General features: G+C 42.7%; 1 protein-coding gene across 2 annotated transcripts in view; it reads left to right on the top strand.

Annotated features, from left to right (window-relative positions):
* The window catches only part of ltbp1 (latent transforming growth factor beta binding protein 1), a 193250-nt gene extending 166642 nt beyond the window's left edge, over positions 1-26608 (top strand). Inside the window, exons 25-33 of one of the 2 annotated variants that reach the window (XM_080741091.1) lie at positions 2861-2998; positions 7498-7659; positions 8649-8765; positions 12028-12156; positions 16570-16713; positions 18033-18215; positions 20398-20565; positions 23367-23516; positions 25352-26608. In XM_080741091.1, the coding sequence (XP_080597217.1) occupies positions 2861-2998; positions 7498-7659; positions 8649-8765; positions 12028-12156; positions 16570-16713; positions 18033-18215; positions 20398-20565; positions 23367-23516; positions 25352-25521 (1361 nt within the window). In that variant the 3' untranslated portion in view covers positions 25522-26608. Of the gene's footprint in view, positions 1-2860; positions 2999-7497; positions 7660-8648; positions 8766-12027; positions 12157-16569; positions 16714-18032; positions 18216-20397; positions 20572-23366; positions 23517-25351 lie in introns of both variants that reach the window. The other variant, XM_080741090.1, reaches the window with a different exon arrangement.
* The last annotated feature ends 712 nt before the right edge of the window (positions 26609-27320 follow it).

Raw genomic sequence — 27320 nt, 5'->3', positions numbered from 1 at the left:
TGAAAATAATAGATTTAGCCATACTTTGAAGTGCTTAATTAACCGTAATGTTGCTTTATTATCTTTGGTAGAATGTTGCTTTGTTGTTGTTACATTGTCCATAATATTTCAGTGTTTTTTCCCCTTTTAAAAACTTTTTTTTTTTTGAGGGTGGCAACAACCACATTTCTTCTGACAGCAGGGACATACAGAGAATGTTAGAGAGGCAGGGGCTGAAATTTCTAAAAGGGACTTTTGGTGAAAATATTGAAAATAGCAGACCTCCAAGCTCACAGTTTGGAGGTCTGCGACGCTGCGACGCGGTGTGAGCTTGGACGTCGTCTATTTTCGGTACTTTATACCACACTGAACTCATAATCAATCAAGTCAATACTGGTGATGTGGTGTACGGCATGGATTTCCACGCAGAGCGGGCAATTCTTTCAACATAAGATGCTGCATTCAAGTTCAGGAGAGTTTAGAGAAGGCAATTCTCTTGAATGCTGCCTTCAGGTATGGCATGGAAAGAGGGTATTTGTATTTCTTTCACCATAGTGAAAACTGCATTCATGGTCTGGAGAGGGCACTTTTTACAGACGGGTAAAAGGGCAGCGGCTTAAGCCCCTTTTGATGTCTATGTGTGCACGTGCCTGTCTGACAGTGTGGAGTTTCACCAGGAGGGCGGGTACACATTATTGTGTATCATTATTTTATGCTTTAACTATTGAAAAATAGCGATCTGCTGAAAAATAGCGATCTGCTATTTTTCACTGGTTAAAGCATTCAATAATTCTAGGCCTAAATGGGTTAACATCCCTGCTGAACGGGTGCTCCGACCACCAACCCAGTCTCCATGGTGGTGGGCAGGAACTTTAGCTCTGCACCGCCTAGACACCCCATATTTCAGTTTTATTTTGATCAAGCGCATTGTGACCAATAACTATGAGCCACGTATTGAAAACTGCTCCCTGGATTGCCTTGAAATTAGCGGTGCGCATTCATCCTCCCCAGAACATAAAACATACTGATCTTGGTGTTCCTATATGGCCATATTTCCACTATCTCCAAGTATCTCACAGATAGCTTGTGCAAAAGATAACTGAAGCTTGGAGAGGCTTTTAGACTTTTTGAGCTCTATTTTCGTAACCCGTATCCATAAACCTTTTTGCAATTTTTTACTATTTTGAAAATCACTTTTGAATATAGCTGATCTATAAGCTCACAACGTGTCGATGTAGATCGCCTGTTTGAAGTATTTTTAAATGTTTTTCAAAATAGTAAAAAAAAGTCAAATAAGTTTAGGGATAAGGGGTAAGGCATGGGCGAAAATATAGCTGTTTGTCTTACATCCAGTACATGTGTTCTGCACTTGTTTCTGCTTGGTTGTGACCATGTGACATAACGTTGCATCACACTACATGGAAACCAAGATGGATGTAGCATTTCCTGCAAAGCAGCTAATGACACTCATTAACCTAACCACTTAACAACATGTTTGCTTCTGTCCCCTTTCTCTCTCTCTCTCGCTCTCTCTCTCTCTCTCTCTCTCTACTTTTCTCCCTGTCCCTCTCTTTCTCTCTCTCTCTCTCTCTCTCTCTCTCTCTCTCTCTCTCTCTCTCTCTCTCTCTCTACTTTTCTCCCTGTCCCTCTCTTTTTCTCTCTCTCCCTCTATTTCCGTTCTCTCCTTTTCTTTCTCTCCCTCTTTCTTCCGTGCTCTCCCTGTCTCGCTCTCGCTCTCGTCCTCTAAATCTCTCACTCCCTCTCCTTCCCTCTCTCTGTCTCTACCTTTCTCTCTCTTATGAGCTCCCCCCCATCTCTCCCTCCCTCTCTATATAATATATAATATATAACAAATAAAAAAGATAGATGTAAGCAATTTACCCCGAGTGAGAGGACATTATGCTCTCATAATGTCCGCAGTGAGGGTGTTATCGGACGAGGCGCAGCCGAGTCCGATAACACCCGCACTCAGGACATTATGAGAGCATAATGTCCGACCCCGAGTGGTAAATAGCTTTTCTACCACTTTTTCCTGTATACATGAAAGAAAACACATAGTTGTAACTTGCAAGGATCTTAAGTTACAATCATTATTGCCTATAAAACTTCCGCGAGACAGCAGATAGTTCCACAAACAACATCTCTACTCACCAACAGATGGCGCCAACTCCATAGTAATCCATGCGTCTAGCTTACAGCTAAGCTAACGTCAGTTAAAAGCACCGTTCCGGCCGTAAATAGAGGCTGTTCGCTTCCAGAAAGGCATAGGTTCAGAGAAAAGGGGCTTTAAAGTTGGCGGATTGCATTGGATCCAAATAAATCGGCGACGATAGTACGCACGTTAGTAAACATAGGACCGCTGCGACCTTCATTTGTTGGTTGGGGGAAAGGTGTTCCGACTACCTCCTGAAGTCCCCGGATGTACACTGAGGCGCATTGATCTCGGACACACAACTTTGCGGCAGTTGTCCTCTCATAACCTCCGGAATTTAGCCAATCAGAATCCAGTATTTGAACACGTGACTCGAAAAAGTGGTAGAAACAGTATATATTATATACTGTATCTATCTTTTTACATTTTTATTGACTGATTGAATACTTTATTAGGCAAAAATGTAAACAGCACGAGGTACAGTCTTACATACAGGCGTTGTGTGCTTGTAGATCTGCTGTTTTCACTACTTTTGTACGACGGCCTTGTATGATGAAGCAGGGCTTTGCTTTGCGAAAGAACGTACACATTTGAACCTCGGAGATACAAGGTTTCCACCCGACAACGACGATTTGTTTCCCATGTTTGTTGACAGCTCATCTCTCTCTCTCTCTCTCTCTCTCTCTCTCTCTCCCTACCTCCCTCCCTCCCTCCCCCGCTACCTGACAGATGTGAACGAGTGTGATCTCCTGAGCAGTGTGTGTGGCGAGGCTCAGTGTGAGAACGCAGAGGGCTCCTTCCTGTGCGTCTGTCCGGAGGGCCAGGAGTACAACTCCATGACAGCCCAGTGTAACCCCACCCCTACAGGTGACCACGCACGCACAAATCACTCATACCCATCTGTGCACGCACGCACGCGCACGCGCGCGCACACACACACACACACACACACACACACACACACACACACACACACACACACACATTTCAAAATAGCAGCTCTACAAGCTCACAACGCCGCGTTGTGAGCATGTAGATCGACTATTTTCAAATAGCCACTGTATAAAATAGGGCTAAAGTGGTTAATGTATGTTTTATAATAATATATATCTGCATTCCCCCATCATATCGCTCAGAGTGGTGTGAAGCGTTGTTCGAGATGCGTACTGATGGCATCGTGAATCATCCGTTACATCGTCATCAACATGCAACGCGACATGACAGCCCTGTTGCTTCAGTGTGTATTGTCTAATACAGTGGTTCTCAACTGGCGGTGGCAGTTACTACATCAAGAGTAATCAACAAACTATACTGTGAAAACTGGTCAAAAATTGACCAAATTGTCAAATGATATAAGAAAGAGGCACAAATATATATATGTTGTGGTCTCAGTGTCTCCCACCACCATCACATCCCTACTACACCAAGTCTAGAATGATCAAAACAATTATGTAATAGACCAGATCAGATCAGTACCTTTCCGGGTAGAATATCTGTGGATGTTTACATACTGTAAAGTAAAGTGTCCAGAACATTAGCTATGTCTAGTTTGTCAACCTGTGCATATTTTGAACACAATTTTATATTTCTAACACTCAATAACACTAGCATAGGTGTCCTTTTCTTCCAGAAAAAAGGTTAATGAATAATACTGCTCCAAGCTGCCTGCGTTATCTACCCGGAAATATATTTTTTGGCTGTGGTGATGACATGATGATTTGGTATATTGATTATTTATGATTTTAGTCAGGTCATTTATACAAAATGAGATTTCAGCTACGATTCATCAAATTTTTAAATGACTTTCTCTCGGTTCCAGTTGGGTTTTTTACGCCACAGTGTTTTCACCCAGCATTATTTGAAGGATTTAGTTGCACAACATTATTATCTACGGTAAAGTTGGTATAAAACTAAACCACAGGGCAGTAGTATGTCCTCCTAGTGCAGGGTTCCCCAATTAGTTTTCCCCAAGGGCCGAATTATGTCTAGGGTACCAAGCCGAGGGCCACAACATTGCAGGGGGCGACGGTGGCGTTCCCGCTACTCCAGCGACAGTTTTCGTCGTTGTCGGGTGAACATCTTGTATGTCCAAAACCGTTCATTTTGAAATTATCATTTTAAAAATGATTTAAACTAGTGGAAACAGCCGATCTACAAGCACACAACGCCTCGTTGTGTGCTTGTAGATCTACTGATCTACTTTTGTGCGACAGCCTTGTATGATTTGCAAAGGAACGTACAAATTTGGAGATACGAGATTTCCACCCGACAACGACGATATACTAGTGTTGTTGCTGCTCTTATACCACCATAATTACTGGGGTTGGTGTGGGCCAGACAGTAGCCCCCCGCGGGCCGCAAATGGCCCACGGGCCGCCTATTGGGGAACCCTGTCCTAGTGTCCTAGTGTGATTATTCATAGTGTGTGACATGTTCATTCATGTCCGTGTTTTTGAAACCCTATAGTGTTGGTATCTGCTCCATGACTTTGCAGTGGGATGCCATTCCACACATAGGCCTATCCTCTGACATTATAAAATGTATTCCCAGCTATCTTTACTCTGGGGTGGTGGTGGCCAACCGATTGCACCAGAGCACCAAATTAGTCCTAATAGGTGTGCTGTTAATGTGGTTTCCTGTTTGGAAGGCCAGCAGGATGCCATGCCATTTGGACGCCCTCTTTGGCTGCCTGAAGGACCCCAGTGAGGGACTGCCCTATTTGTGCCTGGGTATATTAATACACAGTGGTGTAAAGTAGCTAAGTACATTTACTTAAGTACTGTACTTAAGTACAACTTTGAGGTACCTCTACTTTAGGGTGCCCTCACACCAAAATACCTAGAGTGGAATCCGCCAATGCATTTCAATGAGAATGGAATTAAGCGTAATAGACATTAAACGTAAATGTATTAATCCTTTCCAGTATGCTACAGTACCTTAACCACTTAAGCGCTGTACACTGTACTTCGTCATACGACAAATAGTGTAAAAAGCCAGTCTACAAGCAAAGCTTGCACGTTTCGTTAGGTTTCGGAAAGGAAATGTGAAATCTTTTGAACAACATTGGCCTATTAATGCCATGCCCAAAATAAAGAATGCCAGTGTTTAAAGTGGTTAACTCGTCATGCAAAACAACTCATGTTCTCCATTACCATCATCATGGTTACATAATTTGAGCAGCGAGGAAATAGGCAATGCATGCGCTGTGTTCACAAACAGACGTTACATAATGACATGGTGACATGTTTTTTCTCTAAGTAAAAGTGGTGTTTTGTCTCTACACGGACAATTGGAAACAAATCGCTAGCTATCTGTAATTATTTATTGCATTCACCGGCAGGCAGGGCCTGAAACCCATTATTGAGCATTGAGCAAGAGTAAAGAGGTGTTTGTGCGTGCGTGCGTGCGTGTACGCATAGGTGTGCACGTGTGTTGGCGGCCGTGCACACATGTGTACGATGGTCTACATTTAAGTGTGCATGTCTGTATTTTTGCATGCATTTTAGTATGTTAAAGTGATGTCTATGTTGGATCATCACTGAATGTGTATGAGGACGCAAAGTATCAAAAAGTACATTTACATGTGAAAGCCTGCGTGTGTGTGTGTGTGTGTGTGTGTCTGTGTGTGTGTGTGTGTGTGTGTGTGTGTGTGTGTGTGTGTGTGTGTGTGTGTGTGTGCGTGTGCGTGCGTGAGTGCGTGCGTGCGTGTGTGTATGTGCGTGCGTGTACTTTCTCCAGGTATACGATTAAGGCAGAGAAAAGCAGCTGTGTACTCTTAAGAGCCTGGCTCCATCCATCATGGCCCCTATCGGCTCTGCTGCTTCTAATTGTCCCACTTTCACAGCCTTGCATGGGAAATGTCACCTGAGGGGTGGGGGGTGAGGGTGGCAATGTCACAGAGCAAGGGAGGGGGGTCTAATTGATTACTGTTAGAACGCATAGTGATTACTTAACCACTTGAGCCCTAATTTATACTCATAAATAGTGAGAATAACCGATCAACAAGCTCAAGCATCTTTATTTAAATTTGATTTTTTTTATGATGCCCAAAAATGGGGACACCAGGTTGACAGTGGTTAAAGGAGTTACACTGACGATACACTGATACTGGCAGCCAAATGAAGACACGTTTAATTAGTGAATCCCCAAAGTTGTTCAGTCCTGTAGCGCTTGTTTTCCATGCTTAGTGGAAACCGATTGATTAGACATAATTAACTATTCAACAGCACAAGCCTGCTCATCTTCATTATTCATGTGTGACATCATGTTCCATACATTACTCTAAGCAACACCTCACGTCCTTGTGGTTCACAAAGCAATAATACTTCCTAAAGAATCCAACGTCTACCAGAGCCCAGAGCTTTAACCCTGCATAATCCTCATCATTACCCCCTCCAGCTCTCTCTCTCTCCTCCACTAATGACACTCATTAGCCTACCAATTACAACATTATACTCCCCCCCCCCTCTCTCTCTCAGCGCTTTGTGTTGCTGAAAAAAAAGAGCAGACGAGTGCAGCATTGGTGTAGCTCCTTTTGGGCATAACATATATATATATATATATATATATATATATATATATATATATATATATATATATATATATATATATAGTGTAACTTTATTATATAATGATCTGGGAGGAGTTAGTAACTTTATTCAGCTCCACTTGTCACACAAAGCATGCTGGGTATCGTCCAGCTAACCAATCTATTGTAATGCCTATTGTATTGACAGCCATCAATTAGTCATACAGTACATGTGCTGTACTATACATGTTGTATACATGTTCTGTATACAAAAGCTAACTATGTCATCATGAGGAAGGCACATGTAATCAAGTAGAGGTTTCCATATTGTAGTAGAAATTGATCCATTACCATCAAAACTCACACTCAGTGCCTCTATTGACAAAACTTTAAAGGTTTTCATTAAAGGTTTATTCATGATCCCTTTCCCATGCCAAAACCAGTCGTTTTTTTTAAATGCATAGCTTTAGAAGTACATACTCTACATCAGGGGTCTTCAACAGGGGGTCTCTTTAGAATAGCTTGTATACAGTACATGATTTTTGTGCAATTGACAGATTGTTAGTGATAGATTGATAGTATTGACATTGGTTTTCAGTTTATAAGTGGCAGTGGTACAGCCACAGGCATGTTTAAAATTATTTTAATAGCATAGTATTGAATGCACAATATACAAGTCTGTAACTCTAACAGTATACAAATGGAACCAAATGGGTCCATTTGGTTCCATATGTACAGTATACTGTCAGAGTTAAGGTGCGGAGATGAATAGTTTGAGAAACACTGCTCTACGTATGTCTCACTCTCTTGTCTGTCTCTTTGTCCGTCTGTCCCTCAGCGTCAGCGGTGGAGCGTAAGGAGTGCTACTACCGTCTGAACGATGAGAACCTGTGTGAGAGCGTGCTGACCAGCCACGTGACCCTGGAGGAGTGCTGCTGCACGCTGGGAGCCGGCTGGGGAGACAACTGTGAAGTCCACCCCTGTCCTGTCAATGGAACCGGTGAGTGGAAATGAACTAAGTATACATTTACTCAAGTACTGTACTTAACACGTGGGATGCCTAACACATCTAGGAACTCAATTTCCCATGATGCCTCGCAGCATACTACATACGGCGACTTCCGGCACCCATTGCATTGTATTCATCCTGGCTGCAGAAACATGGATGTATCTCTGCTTCTTTTCCCATATCGCTTGTTTGGTCAAAACGGCCTGTTTCCTATGGACCATAGCTTACACACGGATCGTCGTGGTAACACGGTTGTAGTTTTTTCTTCTCCGCATGAACGGGAACCGCCTTGGAAAACAGAAAGGCCTTGGCAAAACTATGGCAGCATAAGTGTTAAGTACAATTTTGAGGATTTTTTACTTTACTGGAGTATTTCCAATTTTGAGTAATTTTACCTCTACTCCACTACATCTCAGAGGCAAATATTATACCTTTACTCTGCTATAATTATTTGAAAACCTGAAAATAGACGATCTACACGATGCTCACAATGCATCGCAATGCGGCACATTGTGAGCTTGTAGATACCACTCGCCCTAATTTTTTGGCGGAGAGCTCGTCCCCCTGCGGTTCTTGTATTCTTGTATTTGTTTTACTGAGCTTATGTTGAGGAATAAGGTTAGGTTTAGGCATAGATTTACGTAGGTTACATTTTGGAATAAGGTCTGGTTTAGGCATAGTTTTACTGAGGATAAGATTAGGAATAAGGTTAGGTTTAGGCATAGTTTTACTGAGGTTACGTTTAGGAATAAGGCTAGGTTTAGGCATAGTTTTACTGAGGTTACGTTTAGGAATAAGGTCTGGTTTAGGCATAGTTTTACTGAGGTTAAGATTAGGAATAAGGTTAGGTTTAGGCATAGTTTTACTGAGGTTACCTTTGGGAATATATTGTGGCAACCGTTCAGAGGTCGAGCGTTCTTGTATTCACTCAGTTAGCTGACTCAGTTGGTGCCTGAATCTCCACGTGTTCCACCTTTCAGACCAGTTCAACCAGCTGTGTCCATCTGGCAGAGGTTCCATCCCTACAGGAGAGAGCGTGTATGGAGTGAGCTCTGCTGAGTGCTACAGAGGCATGGGCACTGCTGAATGCTACAAAGGTATGTACGGTATGTGTGTGTGTGTGTGTGTGTTCAAATGAATGGAAGCTTCTGAACATGTACAACAGGGTTCCCCAATAGGCGGCCCGCGGGCCATTTGCGGCCCGCGGGGGGCTACTGTCTGGCCCCCACCAACCCCAGTAATAATGGTGGTATAAGAGCAGCAACAACACTAGTATATCGTCGTTGTCGAGCGGAAACCTTGTATGTCCAAAACCGTTCATTTTGTATTTATCATCTAAAAAATGTACTAAACTAGTGAAAACAGCCGATCTACTGTGTGCTTGTAGATCTGCTGTTTTCACTAGTTTAGTGCGACGATCTTGTATGATGAAGCAGGGCTTTGCTTTACCAAAAAACGTACACATTTGAAACTTGGAGATACAAGGTTTCTGCCCGAGAGTGACGATATCTGAACTGTCGTTGGAGTAGCGGAATTCGCCACCGTCGCCCCCTGCAATGTTGTGGCCCTCGGCTTGGTACACTAGACATAATTCGGACCTTGGGGAAAACTATTTGGGGAACCCTGATGTACAACAAGGTTTAACCTAGAACTGTATACAACAACTTTACAGTTGTTACAGCACTGAAAAATCATTAGAAATACAACAGGGTCTTTTTTTTTTGTGTGATAATGATGAATAGGAATTTAAGTATACTTTGTTAGTTCCATTTATCCAACCCAGATTGATAATTAAAATGAACATGCTCTGACAATACACACGGTCCACCCATGTGACCACTTAAGTGGGTGGAAACCTTGTATGTCCAAAACCTTCCTTTTTTTGTTATTATTTTAAAAACTATTTAAAACAGTTAAAATAGACAATGCGAGGAGTTGTGTGCTTGTAGATCTGCTATTTTCACTACTTTTGTGCGACACTCTTGTATGGTGAAGTAGGGCTTTAATTATCTTTATGAGAAAAAAAAACATACAAATTTGAAACTTGGACATACAAGGTTTCTGCCTGACAGTGACGATTTTTCAACGCGTCGCAACTTGTGAGCTTGTAGATCGGCTATTTTTTGGCAAAGACATTTAATAGAGAGTGAAAAAGACTGTATCAAGTACGTATTTTATAAGTACCTTTTACCAATTATAGAGGGTTTAAGTTGATATGCAGCTCGGCAAATAAAAGCTGAATTGATCCCAGTGCATGACAGATGATAATATCGCTTATCATCCCATCCCTATACAGAGACAGAGACAGACAAGACAGACACACCGAGTGCCAAACATATCTTTGAGCATCCATGGGAATATGTGTTTAATTAGTGGAGCTGCTTGCACGGCTGGTTGTGTTCTCCAGAGTAAACACCAACGCCCAGACACACCAGTAGTGGAAACACAAACAAATACACACACACACACACACACACACACACACACACACACACACACACACACACACACACACACACACACACACACACACACACACACACACAGTAGACACACAGTACCGTACTGTAAGTGAAAGCTGATGGTTCTATCCTCAAAGCTCTCCTAGCTGTCAACAGCCTCGGGGCGAATTCAATCTTTGGCCTCTTTAAGTCTCGAGGCTTCATAATTATTCCTCAGTTTAGTCTCACCCCTACGGCTGTTACTTTCTTTTTTGCCCCTCAGATTCCTGTGTTTTATGTGCAAATGAGATACGCATAAATCTGAGGACGACTGTCATTTCGATGCGTGATTTCATCTGATCCGCGCGCAAGTGTGTGTGTGTATGCGTGTTGCACGTAAACCAAAGCACATCGGCGCGTGTGCGTGCGCGTGCGTGCGTGCGTGCGTGTGTGTAGCACAGTAAAATTACACTGCGTGTGGGGTGCGCGTGCACGCACACAAGTGTGTGAGTGACTTCCTTCTTCATCTATTTTTGCATGAAGGATAAGGCATTTTATAAACATCTACACATGATTTGTATCACATACGACTGCTCCAGAGGAGATGGGAGTTTCAGTGGGCAGCTCTCTTGTTCCCCTAGGTCCCTTTCAGTCGGATATACCAACTTTGGTCAATCCAAATTGCACTTGTTTTAATTGATGTTGATAAATCATGTGATGATTTAACATTATTATTATTGTTGCTTTTCTCGACTTGAAATGTCAGCTCCACTGGAAAAGAGGGTCTCAGCCCCTCAGTGTGTTTTCCGAGAATTAAATAAAGGTTGAAATTAAATGTAATTAAAAAATCTGATACATGGACAACAAATGATGATGTATTACAGTGGTTCTCGACCTTTTCAGGCCGCGACCGACCCCCAAAATAATCATATTTTAACCCACCCTGACGAGCACTAAGAGTTGAGCCATTACATTTTGTATAAGATGGTTCTATTGCGTTGCGAGGCGTTGTGAGCATGTAGATCGGCTATTTTCACAATTTCTGCCTTTTAGAAATGTGCATATACCCTCTATATCTATATGTTACAGTATGTTCAAGAAACCAGTAAAAGTTGTCAAGGAGCACTCGTTTTGACGTTCACCACACACTAATCACCACCAGATGGCGACGTCAGCCACTGGATAAGAGAGTTACGTCACGCTTTGAACTCGCCGCAGACCGGAAGTGTTTACTCTTTATTTACTAGCCTAGCCTAGCCTAGCCTAGCCTAGCCTAGCCTAGCCTAGCCTAGCCTAGCCATTAGCTCCATTGTAGTCACTTGGACAGGGCGTTTAACGTGCGCTTGCCCAGGCCTTACGGCCTGGGCATAAATATAACGATTGCATTCACCACGGCTTCGTAACTCGCGCGGCGCTCCGCCGGCCGCGCGGCCCTGGCCCGCTCTTCGCGGCCACTCGCGCCTGCGGCGCTCGGGGGCGAAGAGCAGGACCAAGGTCCGCTGGCCTTCGCGCCGCTTGGGGCTTCGTGGACCCAGGGGGGCCTCGTAACTCGTTTGGGCTTCGTGGATACAGGGGGGCTTCGGTAGCCGCTCGCAGTGTCGTGGACAATAGAGCGGCGCACCGCCTGGAGTACGTTGTTGTGGCGACCGCTTGCTCCGCCCCGTGCCGCATCTCGAGTGCTCCGCGTCTCGAATGTGCTGTTTCTCTTATATACTATGACATATACACTTCAACTTTATGTTGGTTTGTTTACTTGAGTGAGAAAACAGTGTTCCACATAAAGCTAATCATCTGGGGACCCCCCCAAAATAATTTGGGGACCCCCCCCCTGGGGGTCCCGACCCACAGGTTGAGAACCACTGATGTATCAGACTGTGTTTTTAACCCTGGTTGTGCTCTTGTCTCTCTGGCTGTGTAGATGCAGATGAGTGCAGTCTGTTTGGGCAGGAGGTGTGTAAGGGAGGCTTCTGTCTGGACACCCTGGGCAGCTATGAGTGCTACTGTAAGACTGGCCAGGACTACGACCCCGCCAAGCTGGAGTGCAGAGGTCAGTGTGCACCAGAGGCTGGCCTCACTCCTCATTTGCTCTGAATCACAATTAACTTTACTCAGTAGAATCCTGATTGTTTACCCATTAACAGCGGTGTCGCACCAAATTCTGGGCCCTGGGCACAAGGATTCACTGCGGGCCCCCCCCATGAATGTTTTTCATAGAGGGAGGGGGTTTAACCCATTTAGACTGGGAACACATTATTACGCGTTATTTTGTGCTTTAACTATTGAAAAATAGCAGATATACAAGCTCACAGTGCGGCAATTGAATAATCCTGAACATTTGTGCAAGTCTTTGAATATTTCAAATCCTTCTAAGGTTTTTTGAAAAACCTACGTTTCCCTTCTCAAAATATTTAGTTCCAGGGACCCCCCAGAAGCAAAATTTGAGTAACAATTTTTTGCTTAAAAAATACCGACCTACGCGTTGTGAGCTTGTAGATATACTATTTTCATCACCACATTTTATACATTTGCTAACTTGTACCTTGTACCTTGTACCTTGGACCTTCTGCATAATGACTACTTTCACTTTTGGTACTTTAAGTACATTTGCCAATGCTTTTGTACTGTTGGTCACCACAGAGGCCAATGCCAGGCCCTCTGCAGCACCCACAATCTGACTAGACGTCTGCACTCTCACTGAGCAGGGCCTGGCTCGGCAACCACCTTCTCTGGGCGGCTATGTAAACACACAAACACAAACATACACACACACACACACACACACACACACACACACACACACACACACACACACACACACACACACACACACACACACACACACACACATTTGAGATTCCGGGTCGAAAGAGGTTAACTGACTTTTAACACAAAATCTCTCTTGTGAACTTTTTATACAGGTCTGCAGTCCATGGCATTAGTTTAACTTTAGACCTACTATAGTAGGTACTGCAAACATTTCTCCAACCTGCTGAGGTCATTGGGGTGTTACCACTCAGCCACTGACCTCACGTCAGTCTCACATTATATCCACTAAGTGACCATGACCAAAACTAAATAGAGCCACGCTGCTGCTGCCACGGCACTGTTTGTCCCCCTCTCACCCCCGGCCTTGTGGGCGCTCTGCGACATTAGTGACCGATCACTGGGGCAGAGAACAGCAGTTAATGTGGATATTCATTCGACATATGTTAACCATTGACCCTGCAGTCCAGCCACAGCCTGCTATACTGTACAACGTGGAATTACAACACGTTCACAACAGTCTGACATCAGCGTACGGCACTATATGCCAATAACAGGCTTATTTTAATTCCCCCCCAAATGGGAAATACACATGTACAGTAACACATTTTATGTGTTTTTGGTAACATCCGTCATATCATGTCTGCGCTCCAGAGTTGTGTCGTCGTCATCGCGGTGCAGCTGTGAAGTGACCGCCGCTCACAGAAATAGGTCTGTTACCAGTGGTGTTTACAGTTTACAGTTTAGGCATTTAGCAGACGCTTTTAATCCAAAGCGACTTACAATAAGCAGATAAAACATCACAGTAATAAACAAGATAATATGTCAGTACATCAACAGCAATATAACAAATGCAAATGGATATCTATCTTGAAAAAAAAAACCAATATAATCAATAAAGAAAAAAAGTTCTAAAAACCCAAAAAACAAATGCTAACTAGCTTCATGTATGGTCATTGATTTTCAGTAGTGCTAAGGGTTTAGGTGGAGTCTGAAAAGGTGAGTCTTCAGTCCACGGCGAAAGCTAGCGAGTGAGTCCGCTGTTCTAAGTGCGACAGGGAGTTTATTCCACAACTTCGGGGCCAGGAGGGTAAACTGTCTCGGACAAGTGGATTTTTGCCCTGGGGTTTTTAGCGAGGGTTCTGTCAGCATCCCTGTGTTCGCTGATCTAAGTGAACGGGTGGGGTTGTAGGGGTTGATCAGGTTTTGGAGGTATGGAGGAGCCATACCTTTGGCTGCTTTGAAGGTCAGCATCAGTGTTTTGTATTCAGTGCGGGCCGCAACCGGGAGCCAGTGGAGGCTGCGGAGAAGGGGAGAGACATGTGAAAACTTAGGCTGGTTGAAGACCAGTCGTGCCGCGGCATTTTGGATCAGTTGGAGAGGTTTAAGTGCACATGCCGGGAGACCAGTGAGGAGAGAGTTACAGTAGTCAAGTTTTGATATGACAGATGTCTGAATAGAGGGTAGAGGGTATAGATATCCCAAGGGGGGAAATCAGTCCCAGAGACAGCACAGCAGTATAAGGTTATTTACAAAGTTACAGAGAAGTAAGAAAAACAAAAAACAAAGAAAATTATAAAAACAAGAACAGAGTACAGTAAAGAGCAAGCTACTTCAAGAAAGGGAATGAATATATATATATATACATAAAGTGTCCTTAGGCTCAACTATCAATATAGTAAAGTGCCCCCAAATCAAAGTGACCATAACAGTCAATGCTAGTTAATGCTAGTAAATGGAAATACTCCAGTGAAGTAAAAATACCTGTACTTATAAGTACAGTACTTGAGTAAATGTACTTAGTTCCTTTCCCCCACTGGGACATAGGACAGACGGGGTGGAGAGCGAGGCTTGCAGAGGTTTGGCTCTCTCCTGGCGCGGTCAACGGTTTGAGGTCTGTTACGCGTGGCCTCACCAGTCATAATACAATTTAAGAAAACCGCCACAGCTCCGGCCTGTGGGTTCCTTCTGTGCCGTGTATGTCATGCGCAGATGTTTTTATGTTTTGCAAAAGTGGAAATGAATGACTATTTCAGTTCTCTAGGAATATGTTTTTTTTAACCCATTTAGAACGGGTACACTGTATTGTGTATCATTATTTTATGTTTTAACTATTGAAAAATAGCAGATATACAAGCTCACAGCGCGGCACCGAGTGCCGCGCTGCGAGCTTGTAGATCTACAATTTTTGAAAAATCGTGAAAATTTTAATTTTGACACGATTCTATAAGTGTCTTTTGAATCCATCTAAGACTTTTTGAAAAACCTATGTTTCTATGTCAACAATCTGGCCAGCCATCATCAAAGAAAATGTCCTTTTACTTAACTGGAGCTCAGTTAGTCTGTTCTTGAGAGACTACTATGTCAGTGGTTCTCAAACCTTTTCATGTGAAGGACCCCCAAAATGATATTTATTTGGCCGTGGACCCCCATCTCAAAATATCTAGTTCCAGGGACCACCCAGAAGCAAAATTTGAATTACAAACGTTTGCTTTAAAAATACATAATATTCAAAGATTTGCACACATTTTTATGAAAAATAGCAGATCTACAAGCTCGCAGCGCGGCACTCGGTGCAGCGCTGTGAGCTTGTATATCTGCTATTTTTCACTGGTTAAAGCATTCAATAATTCTAGGCCTAAATGGGTTAATATATGTATTCATATCCTCAGCAGTTATAGCCACGAGGTTTTGAAGCATAACAAGTATGCAAGCTAGATGTGCAATTTTGAGTAATGCATATCTGCAGTATTCATTTCACATAAATATACGTGTGCCCGAAAAAGAAAACACGACAGTAAATGATGAGTTGTGTTTCAAGAATATTTCATCACCAAATCAATCCGTTTTGCCCGGTTATTGAATTGTTCCAATAATTAAGTTATACCCAGCACATTCCTCAGTGTTAGTAAAATTGGACTTGTACCATCAGCTCGTTGATAAACACATTGTCCACCTACACCAACGTGGGTGGAAATGGAAATACAATTTATCGGTCTCAGTCTTTTTTGGAAGTGTGCTTCTGCTGCTGTTGTCAGCAATGTGAACACATTATTGTGTGTGTGCAAGCATTTTAAACTGAGTGGGTCTGAAGTGTCTACAGTAATGACTTTAGTTTTCAGCTAAACGAATCATTGGCTACTGTCTGAACCACTTAAACCCTATAGAGCAGTGGTTGTAAAGGAACTAAGTACATTTACTTAAGCACTGTACATAAGTACAGTATGAGGTATTCGCACTTTACTTGAGTATTTCTTTCCAATACTTTTACTTCTACTCTGCATCTCGGATCCTAATACTGTACTTTTAATCCACTACAATTGAATTATTTGAAAACTTTAGTTACTAGTTACTTTGCAGATATAAATACCAGCAAGACGCCTAAGGGCGAAAAACGACCTAAAGGGTGAGGTCGCTCAGTGTGGTTGCCCTAACAGGGCATCATCTGGGAATCAGATGTAGAGGTCAGCTCCATATATGGAGATCTAGGTGATGATAGTAGTTGAGGCCTTCCACTGATAATGTGAAAACATACAATTAAAATTGTCACTTTGCTGTCATCTGGAGTGAATGTGAACGGTTCATGTGGTTGTAGTTCCAACAAAGAAGTCTAACAGTTTCCCACCCTTTCTCTCTCTCTCTCTCTCTCTCTCTCTCTCTCTCTCTCTCTCTCTCTCTCTCTCTCTCTCTCTCTCAGATATCAATGAGTGTCTGGATGAGTCGGTGTGCGCTGAGGGAGAGTGCCTGAACACGGATGGTTCCTACATGTGTTTCTGCGCTGACCCCATGGTCCTGGACCCCAGCAGCAACCAGTGTGTTCACCCCCCCTCTTACCCCCCTGGTAAGAGCACACTCCCTACCCCAGGGGTTTTCAAACTGTGTTGACTCAGGGCACCCCCCTGTAAATAACTTTTTTATCCACGGCACCCCTGAATTACACTGTACATTTTTAGAATCTTACATCCTATTGGAGAAATATCCGTTTCCATCAGAACTGACTTAAAATAACGTTATACCTCTTGAACCCCAGCATGCCTATTCTTTGGGGGAAGGTTCACCAAAAATAGCTGATCTACAAGCTCACAACGCGTCACGTTGTGACGCGTTGTGAGCTTGTAGATCAGCTATTTTTTGTGAAGAGAGTTGTCGTATATGGAAAAAGAACTCATCAAGTACAGTGCAAATCAGGTCTGTTTTACTAAGCATAGTGAAGTGACATTGATGAATTCCAAATATTATCAAATTATCTCGCGGCACCCCTGGACTGGCATCACGGCACCCCAGGGTGCCCCGTCACCCACTTTGAAAACCCCTGCCCTACCCTAACCCTAACCCTAACATTTTATTTTATTTTTCAAAAATAAGCTGCGCTGCTTTTGATGCTTTTGTGTGTCGCTGTAGTGTGTCCAAAAAACACAAAAAGTTTAAATATGGATATAGGAGGTTTCTGGCCAGCAGCAACGATATTCTCTTTGTATTACTGTCAGTGGTGTAAAGTAATGAAGTACATTTACTCAAGTACTGTACTTAAGTACAATTTTGAGGTACTTCTACTTTACTGGAGTATTTCCAATTTCCAATACTTTTACTTCTACTCCACAGAGGCAAATATTGTACTTTTTACTCCACTACAATTATTTTAAGACTTTAGTTACTAGTTACTTTGTAGATTTTTATTAACATTACAAAGCACACATTACCCACTCCAGCCCTATATACATTTCGGCCATTTTAAAATAGCCAATCAATCTACAAGCATTGTGAGCTTGTAGATTTGCTATTTTCAAATATTTGTATACATCTGAAAACTTGTTAAATGGGACATTCTGAATACTTTCTTCTACTTGTGTACTTTAAGTACATTTTGATAACAATACCTTTGTACTTTTAATCAAGTACATTTTGATACCAGACTTGGTCTTGTAACAGTATTTCTACATTGCGGTATTGATACTTTTACTTAAAGTAAAACATTTGAGTACTTTTTGAAGTGATTACTATAAGCATTATCACTGACTTTGAGTGTGTGTGTGTGTGTGTGTGTGTGTGTGTGTGTGTGTGTGTGTGTGGTTGTGTGTGTGTGTGTGCGTGCGCGCGCGTTTGTGCGTGTGTGTGCGTGTGTGTGTTTGTGTGTGTGTGCACGTGTGTTTGTGTGAGCAGAGCAGATTCGCGAGGCGGAGCAGATAGCCTACCAGGGCATCTGTTGGCAGACGGTGACAGACACCCTGACCTGCACGCGGCCGCTGGGCCCCAACAACAGGAAGACCACCTTCACAGAGTGCTGCTGTCTGTACGGAGAGGGCTGGGGCATGGAGTGTGCCCTCTGTCCACTCAAGAACACTGGTACTTACAGCACACGGCTTTAGTTTGAGCTTTTCCTTGGTGTGCATCTGGATGTAATTGACCTATTATTCTACAGCGTGCACCGTAGGTCTGAATATTATTCACGACCCGTCGGAAGTCATTCTCTTCAAGTGTGTACCGGCTTGCTCTGTCTATGCTCCATGACTGTTTTACAACACATACAGTCACGCATGTGCGCGCGTGCACACACACACACACACACACACACACACACACACACACACACACACACACACACACACGCACACGCACACAGACAGACACACTCACGCACCCTGCAACCTTCTCTTTATGTCCATTGGCGAGAGCATTGTGGGAACCATGGTGTAATCACTTATACTCTGAACAGTCTCCTCTCTAATCCTACACACCTGCTGTCCTTAGCCCACCGACCTGCCTAGACAGGAAACTGTGTGTGTGTGTGTGTGTGTGCGTGTGTGCGCGCGCGTGTGTGTCATGTTAAATCCTCATGTAGAGAGTTAGTATGTTGCTCTCTAGTACGTAAACCAGAGTAGGCCTATTCGGTTCCCCCAAAACTCCCCTCCCTGTTTGCTAAGCATGGCGACGGCTTTGTAATTGGTTTCAATCCCCTCCGAAACTGTTGACATTCCGACTGCTGCTGCATATATTACACGGCATGCGACGAGTCACTGTTTATGCTTTTTGTATTCATGGTCTTTATCGGAGTGTGTTAAAAAAGGCAAATTACAGCTACAGCACTCTGGAGGTGATATCCGCTATCTTCCCTATCTGAATGCTATTTTCTAATTATCCTCATCCTTCTCTATCTGCCATCTCTCTCTCAGAGGATAGTCCCCCTCTCTGTGCCTATCTCCATCTGATACAGCCAGCCTATTTTTGTCTCGTAGTCGCTCCGTCGCTCACCGCGTATTGCTCTCGCTCGGCGCCCCGTCGCTTTACTATTTTTAACCACTTAACCACAAAAACTATTTTGAAAACAGATCTGTTTTGTTCTAGATCTGCAATTAGATCTGCAAAACAAATACATCTATTTTTATTGATTTTCTTATTTTTATTTTCCCCTATAAAAAAAAACTGGGATGCCAGAGTTAAAGTGGTTCATTAGCATAATGTGGTTAACTCATTTGTAGCCAATCCCGAGAATACTCGTGAAAAATACTCGAGTATCATATGGTGCCGATCCCGAGTATACTCGTGAAAAGTACTATATTACTGTAACGGCGGTTCTCCTACCCTGTAGATGCGCGGAAGGTCCTGGCACAATCGCCCTCGCCGATTCCTCATCATCACGGATCCACGTGCACAAAATAGTAATCCCATAACATTGAGGCAGACGGGGAATCTCATCTTTAATGTCCATTATCTCCAAACAACACTTTCAAAGGGGAGGATGGCAGTAGATTCTCGCTAATAAAACACATGTTGAAAAGCAACGATCCGCCATTACACAACGGCATGTTGACGACGAGCGATTCCGGTGAATGACGTGATGACGTCAAACCGGAAGTGTTTACGCAATCGACTTCTGGCCTTCAAAATAAGAGACTGGCCGCTTATGGAGAAAGCGAGAGGCACGCTGGACATTTTAATCCGTTAATTTCAGGAGCACAACATGAGTTAATAAGTGATGGTTCACTGGTCTCTCTCCATCTTTCTTTGTCTCTCCACACGCCTTTCATTTGGTTGGTTATTTCTTTATGACCGATACATTTTACTGTTGTTTTTTCTCTTCTGTTTTTGCCCTTTTAGTACAGTATGTTTTTATGTCGTTGTCGGGTGGAAACCTTGAATGTCTAAAACGTTTCTTTTTTTTGTTATTATTTTAAAAACGATTTAAATCAGCGACAATAGCTCTTCGAAATAGCTCTTCAAGATCTCCTGAAGGTTTCTCTTCAAGATCAAGCACACAACGCGACGTGTTGTGTGCTTGTAGATCTGCTATTTTCACAAGCTTTGTGTGAAGCAGGGCTTTAATTTATGAAAAAAAACATACTAATTTGAAACTTGGCGATCGACAGTGTTGTAACGTTGCTTGTTTTCTGTAACAAAACAGGCATAACAAGCATTCTTGATAAATCCGGTGTATTTACACGTCATCTTATGTGTGGTGTTCATTGATATGCGCTGTCCCGTCCAAACACAGGTCTAAATAAAGCTCTGTTTCCTTGCTCTCTCCCAGAGGACTATGCCTCCATGTGTAACCTGCCTGTGAGCGGCGGTCGCCGGCCGTACGGGCATGACGCCCTGGTCGCCGGCCCGGTGCACCAGTACGAGGTGGGCATGGACTACGCACAGCGGCCCGACCAGAGGGCCATCCTGCCCCTGTACGAGGACGAGGACGAGGAGAGTGAGTGTGGGTTTTGTTCCCTTTTCTTTTTCTTTGTTTTAGTCAGGCACGTGCACACATACTGTAGACATCAAAGGGGGCTTGACTGAGCCCCTGCCCTTTTATCCATCTGTAAAACTGCCTTCTACAGACCATGAATGCAGTTTTACTATGGTGAAAGAAACGCAAATTCAAGAGAATTGCCTTGTCCAAACTCTCAGTATTCACTTCATTATGCTGAGTTTGGTGTGGTATCAAGCACCGAAAATAGCCGACCTCCAAGCTCACAGCGCGTCGCAGCGACCAAACGTGCTGTGCTTATTTCTATTTTCAATGTGTGACACCGGTGTGCAACTAAGTATACAAGGCCCTTTAGAGTCATTATTTCATTTCATTGTTTCATTTCAAGCATTTCAAGGCTTTCTTGAATTTGATGGACTTATAATATTGTTGTTGTTGTTGTTGGTGGTGGTTTTTTACATTTTCCCATGGATGTCCTGTAATTATGCTGTGGACCAATAGTTACAAAACAGTGCCAAAGAGCATTCAATCTTTCAACCACAGATCAATTTACAGCCTATAGTGCCACAATAATCAATTGTGGGAATAATGAATTATGTCCACAGTCCACCTCCAGTATACAAGCCTTCTTAACTACTGTCGCCGTTGGGTATTGTAGGATTTTGCATGTTTTTACATCCACATACAGTAGACATGATCTATAGATACCATAGTCAACCAAAAGGTTTCTAAAATATCCAATCTACAAGCTCACACATCGTGACACGTTGTGAGCTTGTAGATTGCCTATTTTAGAAATTGTTTCAAACATTTTTGCCTTTGACACGGACAAAATTGGCATGCCAGGATCGACAAGATCACAATGCGTCAACAACGCAACGCATTGTGAGCTTGTAGATCTGCTATTTACAGCGAAGATATTTAATGTAGAGAGGAAACAGAAAAGTATATATTCCTGAATGATCAGGTGTTTCATTCATTATCTGTATGGAAATCATTAATTTCTAAGCCCATAACGGAAGTATTGTCCTTGGTGGGCAGTGAGCAGAAATGTTTTGCATAAAGAAAGCTTACATTCATAAGGCAATATGGAGCATGCTGAGAATCCCATTTAACTTGACTGCCAATGAAAGCAATTTGCTGCCATCTTGTGGCCATTGGGAGCCCAACCCATGACATTCATTCATTAACTGCCAAACTTAGTGTTTTTATTTACATATACGTGTATTGTTGTGTATTATTATTATTGTTGTTATTGTGATCATAGATCATAGTAGTTTTGAAAGCTCTGCATTCCTTAAAACAAGGAAATAGTAAGGGGAACATAAGAAAATCTGCGAAGTAAATCGTTACCAAGAAATTTCTTCACCAATGTGTTTCTAAAGGTGTGTAATAATATTTACTAAAAGGTTGAGATTCAACTCCCGGGGGAAACCTCATAAAAAATGATTCGTGTTTGTGTCCCATTAACTTTGCTATACAGGAAAAAATACAAAAAATAAATCTGCTATAAGTAACATGTGAGGGGTCAAACTAGGGTTTTTTCATGATGCTGTATCCATTGCAAGCATTTGTTTTGCACGAAAAACATTCCATGGGCGACAAATGGCCCCCACAAAATGGTGAAAAGTGATGATTCATCACTAAACCATCGTTTTGTGGGTCCGATTTTAGCCCAAGGAATGTTTTTCGTGCAAAACAAATGCTTGCAATGGATTCAGCATCATGAAAACCCCCTAGTTTGACCCCTCACATGCTACTTAAAGCAGATTTATTTTTTGTATTTTTTTCCTGTATAGTAAATTAATGGGACACAAACACAAATTATGAGGTTTCCCCCGGGAGTTGAATTTCAACCTTTTAGTACATATTATTACACACCTTTAGAAACACATTGGTGAAGAAATTTCTTGGTAACGATTTACTTCGCAATAAAATCCCCTTACTAAAAGCATCTGTGTCATTTTAGATTTGAGCTAAAAAGCATTATTTTATAATACTAGCCCTTACCCGTTCAAAGATATGAGCTCCAAAATGATGTGCAGTGTGTGGGTTATGGGATGTGCACTGTGCATACAGTATATGAGGGATGGAAAGTAACTTTAACTGGTGCTTGCATGATAATATGTAGGAGCATCAATGTAAGAAATACCCGTTTCGTTTAATGGCTAACCCCCCCCCCCCCCCCCCCCCCCCGCCCGCCCGCCCGCCTGCACACACACACACACTCCCCCCCCCCCCCCCCCCCCGTGTGTGTGTGTGTGTGTGGGTTTGTGTGTGATTGTGCATGGCCTGAACAACAGCGCCCCTCCCTTAACATGTGTGGTCACAAAAGGTACTGTAGGCTAAATAGATATAGATACACCATAAAAATGCTATTATACAGCATACGATTTGTGAAAGTGACAAACGGGCTTCACAGTTATGTCAGGTGTGTTCATATGCTGATGGTGATGCGATTTCAGATCAATTGCTCCAGCCACCGAGGAGAAACTCTGTTTCATACAGACACTCACTCAGACAGACATTCGCAAAATTATAGTATAGATATAGATAGATCTGCTGTTTTAGAAAATCGTGAAAATGTAGGCAAATCTTTCAATATATATATTATTTTAAATATATATTATTTGCTTCTGGGGATCCCTGGAACTAAATACTTTGAGATATCAATTTGGGGAGTCCTTGACATGAAAAGGTTTGAGCACAGATCATGAATTATTCCTCAGGTAAATCCCGACGATTGTAAGACTAATGTTCTTTCCTCATATTCTCCCTGTCTTTCACGGTCTACCCTGCAGACCCATATGATGCCTTCGAGGGTCTACGAGCAGAGGAGTGCGGAATACTAAACGGCTGCGAGAATGGCCGCTGCGTGCGCGTGCACGAGGGCTACACCTGTGACTGCTTCGATGGCTACACCCTCGACATGTCCCGAATGGCCTGCATCGGTAAGACAAGAGCCAGAGACACTCGATACCAAAGAATCAACGAGGCTTGGGAAAAAGGTCTAACAAACGTCGTAAATTGGTCAGCTTTAACCAAAGGTTGCCTGAGATACAGTACTAGTAAAATATCAATGATTGGCTTCGCTAGCTAGCAGCAAACCACGCACAAAAAGGATTGAAAACATGCCAGATGTTGTCCAATAAAATATTGAATCTACATATACATACAAACATTCATAAAACTAGTAAGACGCCCTAAGGGCAAGAAGCACGCACAATGGGCGCATGCACGCATCCGCCTGGGTGACGTCAGACTGCTGGTCGAGTGCTGGCGCTTTGGCATGGGATCAACTTTGACCCAAAAAATGCACAGACCTGGTTGGTTGTTTAAGCTGGACAAAACGTGGCCATATTTTCCCAAATATGGAGATGACTGACGTCTGACATCGTAAATGTCTGACGTCATAGACCACATGAGACTGACACAATATGTCCATATGTGCGCATTCCCAGATATGGGCTTAATATTGATGACATCAGAGATCTCCATATATGGGCATAAAAGGGACAAGGACGGAATTAATTTGCAAGTGTGACCCACGTTGTGGTTCCCCCGTTATTCTGAGAGGATGGCGAGCCCTCATTGGCCGCGCTTTTACCAAGGCCAGCCACAGAGGTGAAAGTAACGAGAAAGCGAGACGACTAGTTGCAGCGTCTGCTTATTGACCGCTTTGGCAAGCTGTGAAAGAAAAAAAAGAAAAGAACACACGCCTACACTTTTTCCTTCACTCATATTCACACAAACACACTCTCTATACGGTCAACTAGTATACCTCTCATGGCCCTGAGGCATTAGCTGCACGGTGTTTCAAGGTGAGCTCTGCTCCGCTTTCCTGAAGAGCTCTCCACAAATAATACATTACACACTGACCCGTTAAGTACACTTTACTGCCGATGCGGTTGCTCGCTGAAACACAATCAGCCTTCACCCGCGGCCGGCCTCTCAGCATTCCTAACACGTCACGCCGTTTCAAATTGAAATCTAAAGTGGTAAGCTGGCAAAATGAGTTTGGAGCCGAACAATGCTGTGGCCTTATTAGCGGAGCCATTATATTTTGGTCGGCCCACTTACCGTACTTTGCTTTGATGCACACTAGTAGGTGCGTCTTACTCTTCAGTCCATCTCCATCTAAGTGGTATGCTTGATATCATTTTCATGTGTTTATGTACGGATTGTCCTGGTTTTCTGCATTACACAGTCTCAGTGTAGTGTGTTTGTGTTTGTGTGTTGCTTTCCAACATACAATAAAGCATACATTGTATGCTTTATTGTGTATAAGCTATGTGCTAACATAGCTACAATATAACCGTAGTTATCATGCTTTTCATTGTGCTCATCAGTGGCACAACATTCATCTTTTGAGCGCACCAAGAGTAGATTACATGCAGGTACAGCCAATCCAGTCTTATTTTAATATTCACTCTTGGCTTTTACTACTTCGGATACACACAGCAGCCTGGATTACTCTTTGTGGTCTCTGAATGCATGTGTGTCTGTAAGTATGAACTTTATGTATTTATGTCCGCTCTGTAGGACCAATCGTTGCTCACTCACGAAACAGATAGTAAAGTTTGCACACAGCCTGTTACAAGCAAAGGACAAACAAAGTGAAAAAAAAAAATATGCGTTTTGAGCTTCAATTTGAATCCTGAAAAGTAACAATGGATGACAGAGATGATGGCTAAAGATTTAAACAAGGAGGACACACCATTAATTAGACCGCCTTGTTGTTTACACATCGACATAATTAACATGCACTCTCTCCCTTTGCTTTCAGACGTAAATGAGTGTTCGGAGCTCAACGGCCGCATGTCACTGTGCAAGAACGCCAAGTGCATCAACACACAAGGCTCCTACAAGTGTGTGTGTCTGCCCGGCTTCAGTCCGTCTGAAAAGCCAAACTACTGCGTGCAGGAATCAGCAGCAGCACGCACACAGAGGCAGTGAGCGTGCACGGACACTAGGGGGAGACAAAACACACCAAAAACACTCACACAGCCACACACACGCACACACGCACACACACGCACACACACACACACACACACACACACACACACACACACACACACACACACACACTTATTTAATCAAAGCCCATATACTCTGCACTGTATAAAGTACACACTAAATGAAACAAACAAACAAAAAAATAAGTAATTTACTTGAGATGAAGTTTCAACTTAATGTAATATGTGGTGCCTTATGGGGATGAGAAACGCAGCATTGTATAAAATGTATGTTTTTGTCTGTTCCTTTTGTAAGTTTGTTTCTCATTTCGTATCAGGAGTTTTATACGTGTTTGCAGGGGCACTGCTGTGCTCTGCTGACACAACGACAAACCCTATGGACTCTTGCTGGGGGATTACGTTTTATTTTCTACCCAGCTGAAAGAAATGTGTGTGGATATTTAATTATGTGAAGAAGAAGCCAGCCTCTCTGTTTGTTTGTTTTCTTGTTTTGTTTTTTTGCCCCTGTCCGTCCCGCTTTTCTTCCTCATAGTCATCCTCCTCTTCATCAAGCCTTTTGTCTGCTGTTCTGGAGGAGGTTCCCCTTGTTTCAGCCCCATTATGCAGTATGCACATGTATGTTACTGTACTACTTAGTTGTTCACGTCAAGGCTTGTTTTCCTCTTCTTTTTTCCCCCCCTCTTTTTTGTAATAATGATAAAATGCAAACTACTTCTCTGTGTCTGGGACATTGGACAATAGCAGGTTTTCTTTGTTTCTGTCTGTCTGTCTGTCTGTCTGTCTGTCTTTCTTTCTTTCTTTCTTTCTTTCTTTCTTTCTTTCTTTCTTCCTTCCTTCCTTCCTTTCTTTCCTTTTTTCGTTCTCTTTCCTTCTTTCCTGCCCTGTGGAGCAGTCGTTCGCCCTTCCCCATGGTTATTCGATTGTTATTTTTTGTTTTGTTTTGTTTTGTTTTTTTAAATGAAACGAGAATGAAATGAAGATTTTTGCCTTATTTTTTCATACTTCTCTTTTATCTGCATTTTACTGCGATGTCTACGAGTCTTGCCAGGTTGCAAAGCTGCTATGGGACAGCGGTGGGAGAGTGACTTTTGTACATTTAAACAGAAGAGTGGAGAAACCAGTTGATGTATTTGTAATTTGTACATGAAAAAAATAGCTCTTGTATGAATATTCATATTACGTTGTATATTAAACCCCTTGGTAATAAATCACAAATTGTGATATTTATACTGACTGACCTTAGTCTTAGTAGTCTTATTATGGAAAATGATGTAATCAAGTTATCAACTGTTCATGGATGGACACTTGGACAGCCATGGCCACATAGACCATTGATGACTCAAATGTGTATATTCACGTGGATTGTTGCTATACAATAGGCCTATGTTGTAAAATACCAAAACAAAAACCAAATCCAATATAAAATAATGCATTATTGGAGTTGCATTATTTGCTCCTCGGAAGGCTTTCATTGATCGCTGCTATATTATCGCAGTCCGTTTAATCAAATCAATTCTTCTGCATAAATGTTTGCCATCGTCAGTGGTTGATGTAGCATGGTTACCGCTTGGTTATAGTAAAGATGAAGTAATTTTGTGTTATAAAGTAGAGCTGCCATGCAGAATCCACCTCCATAGGTAGATTTAAACTTCAAAGTCAGAGAAGGTCATAAAAATAGCTGATCTACAAGGTCAATGTTCTGCTAATCCACTGGAAATCTACTGTCTTGCCAATGGCTGGACACGTGAGGTTTTGAAATCACATCTGTACAATGCG

This window comes from Nannobrachium achirus (genome assembly GCF_963921795.1).
Source record: "Nannobrachium achirus genome assembly, chromosome: 13".
Lineage (NCBI taxonomy): Eukaryota > Metazoa > Chordata > Actinopteri > Myctophiformes > Myctophidae > Nannobrachium > Nannobrachium achirus.
The sequence above is the reverse complement of the archived record's forward strand: the minus strand, read 5'-3'. Positions and strand labels throughout refer to the sequence as shown.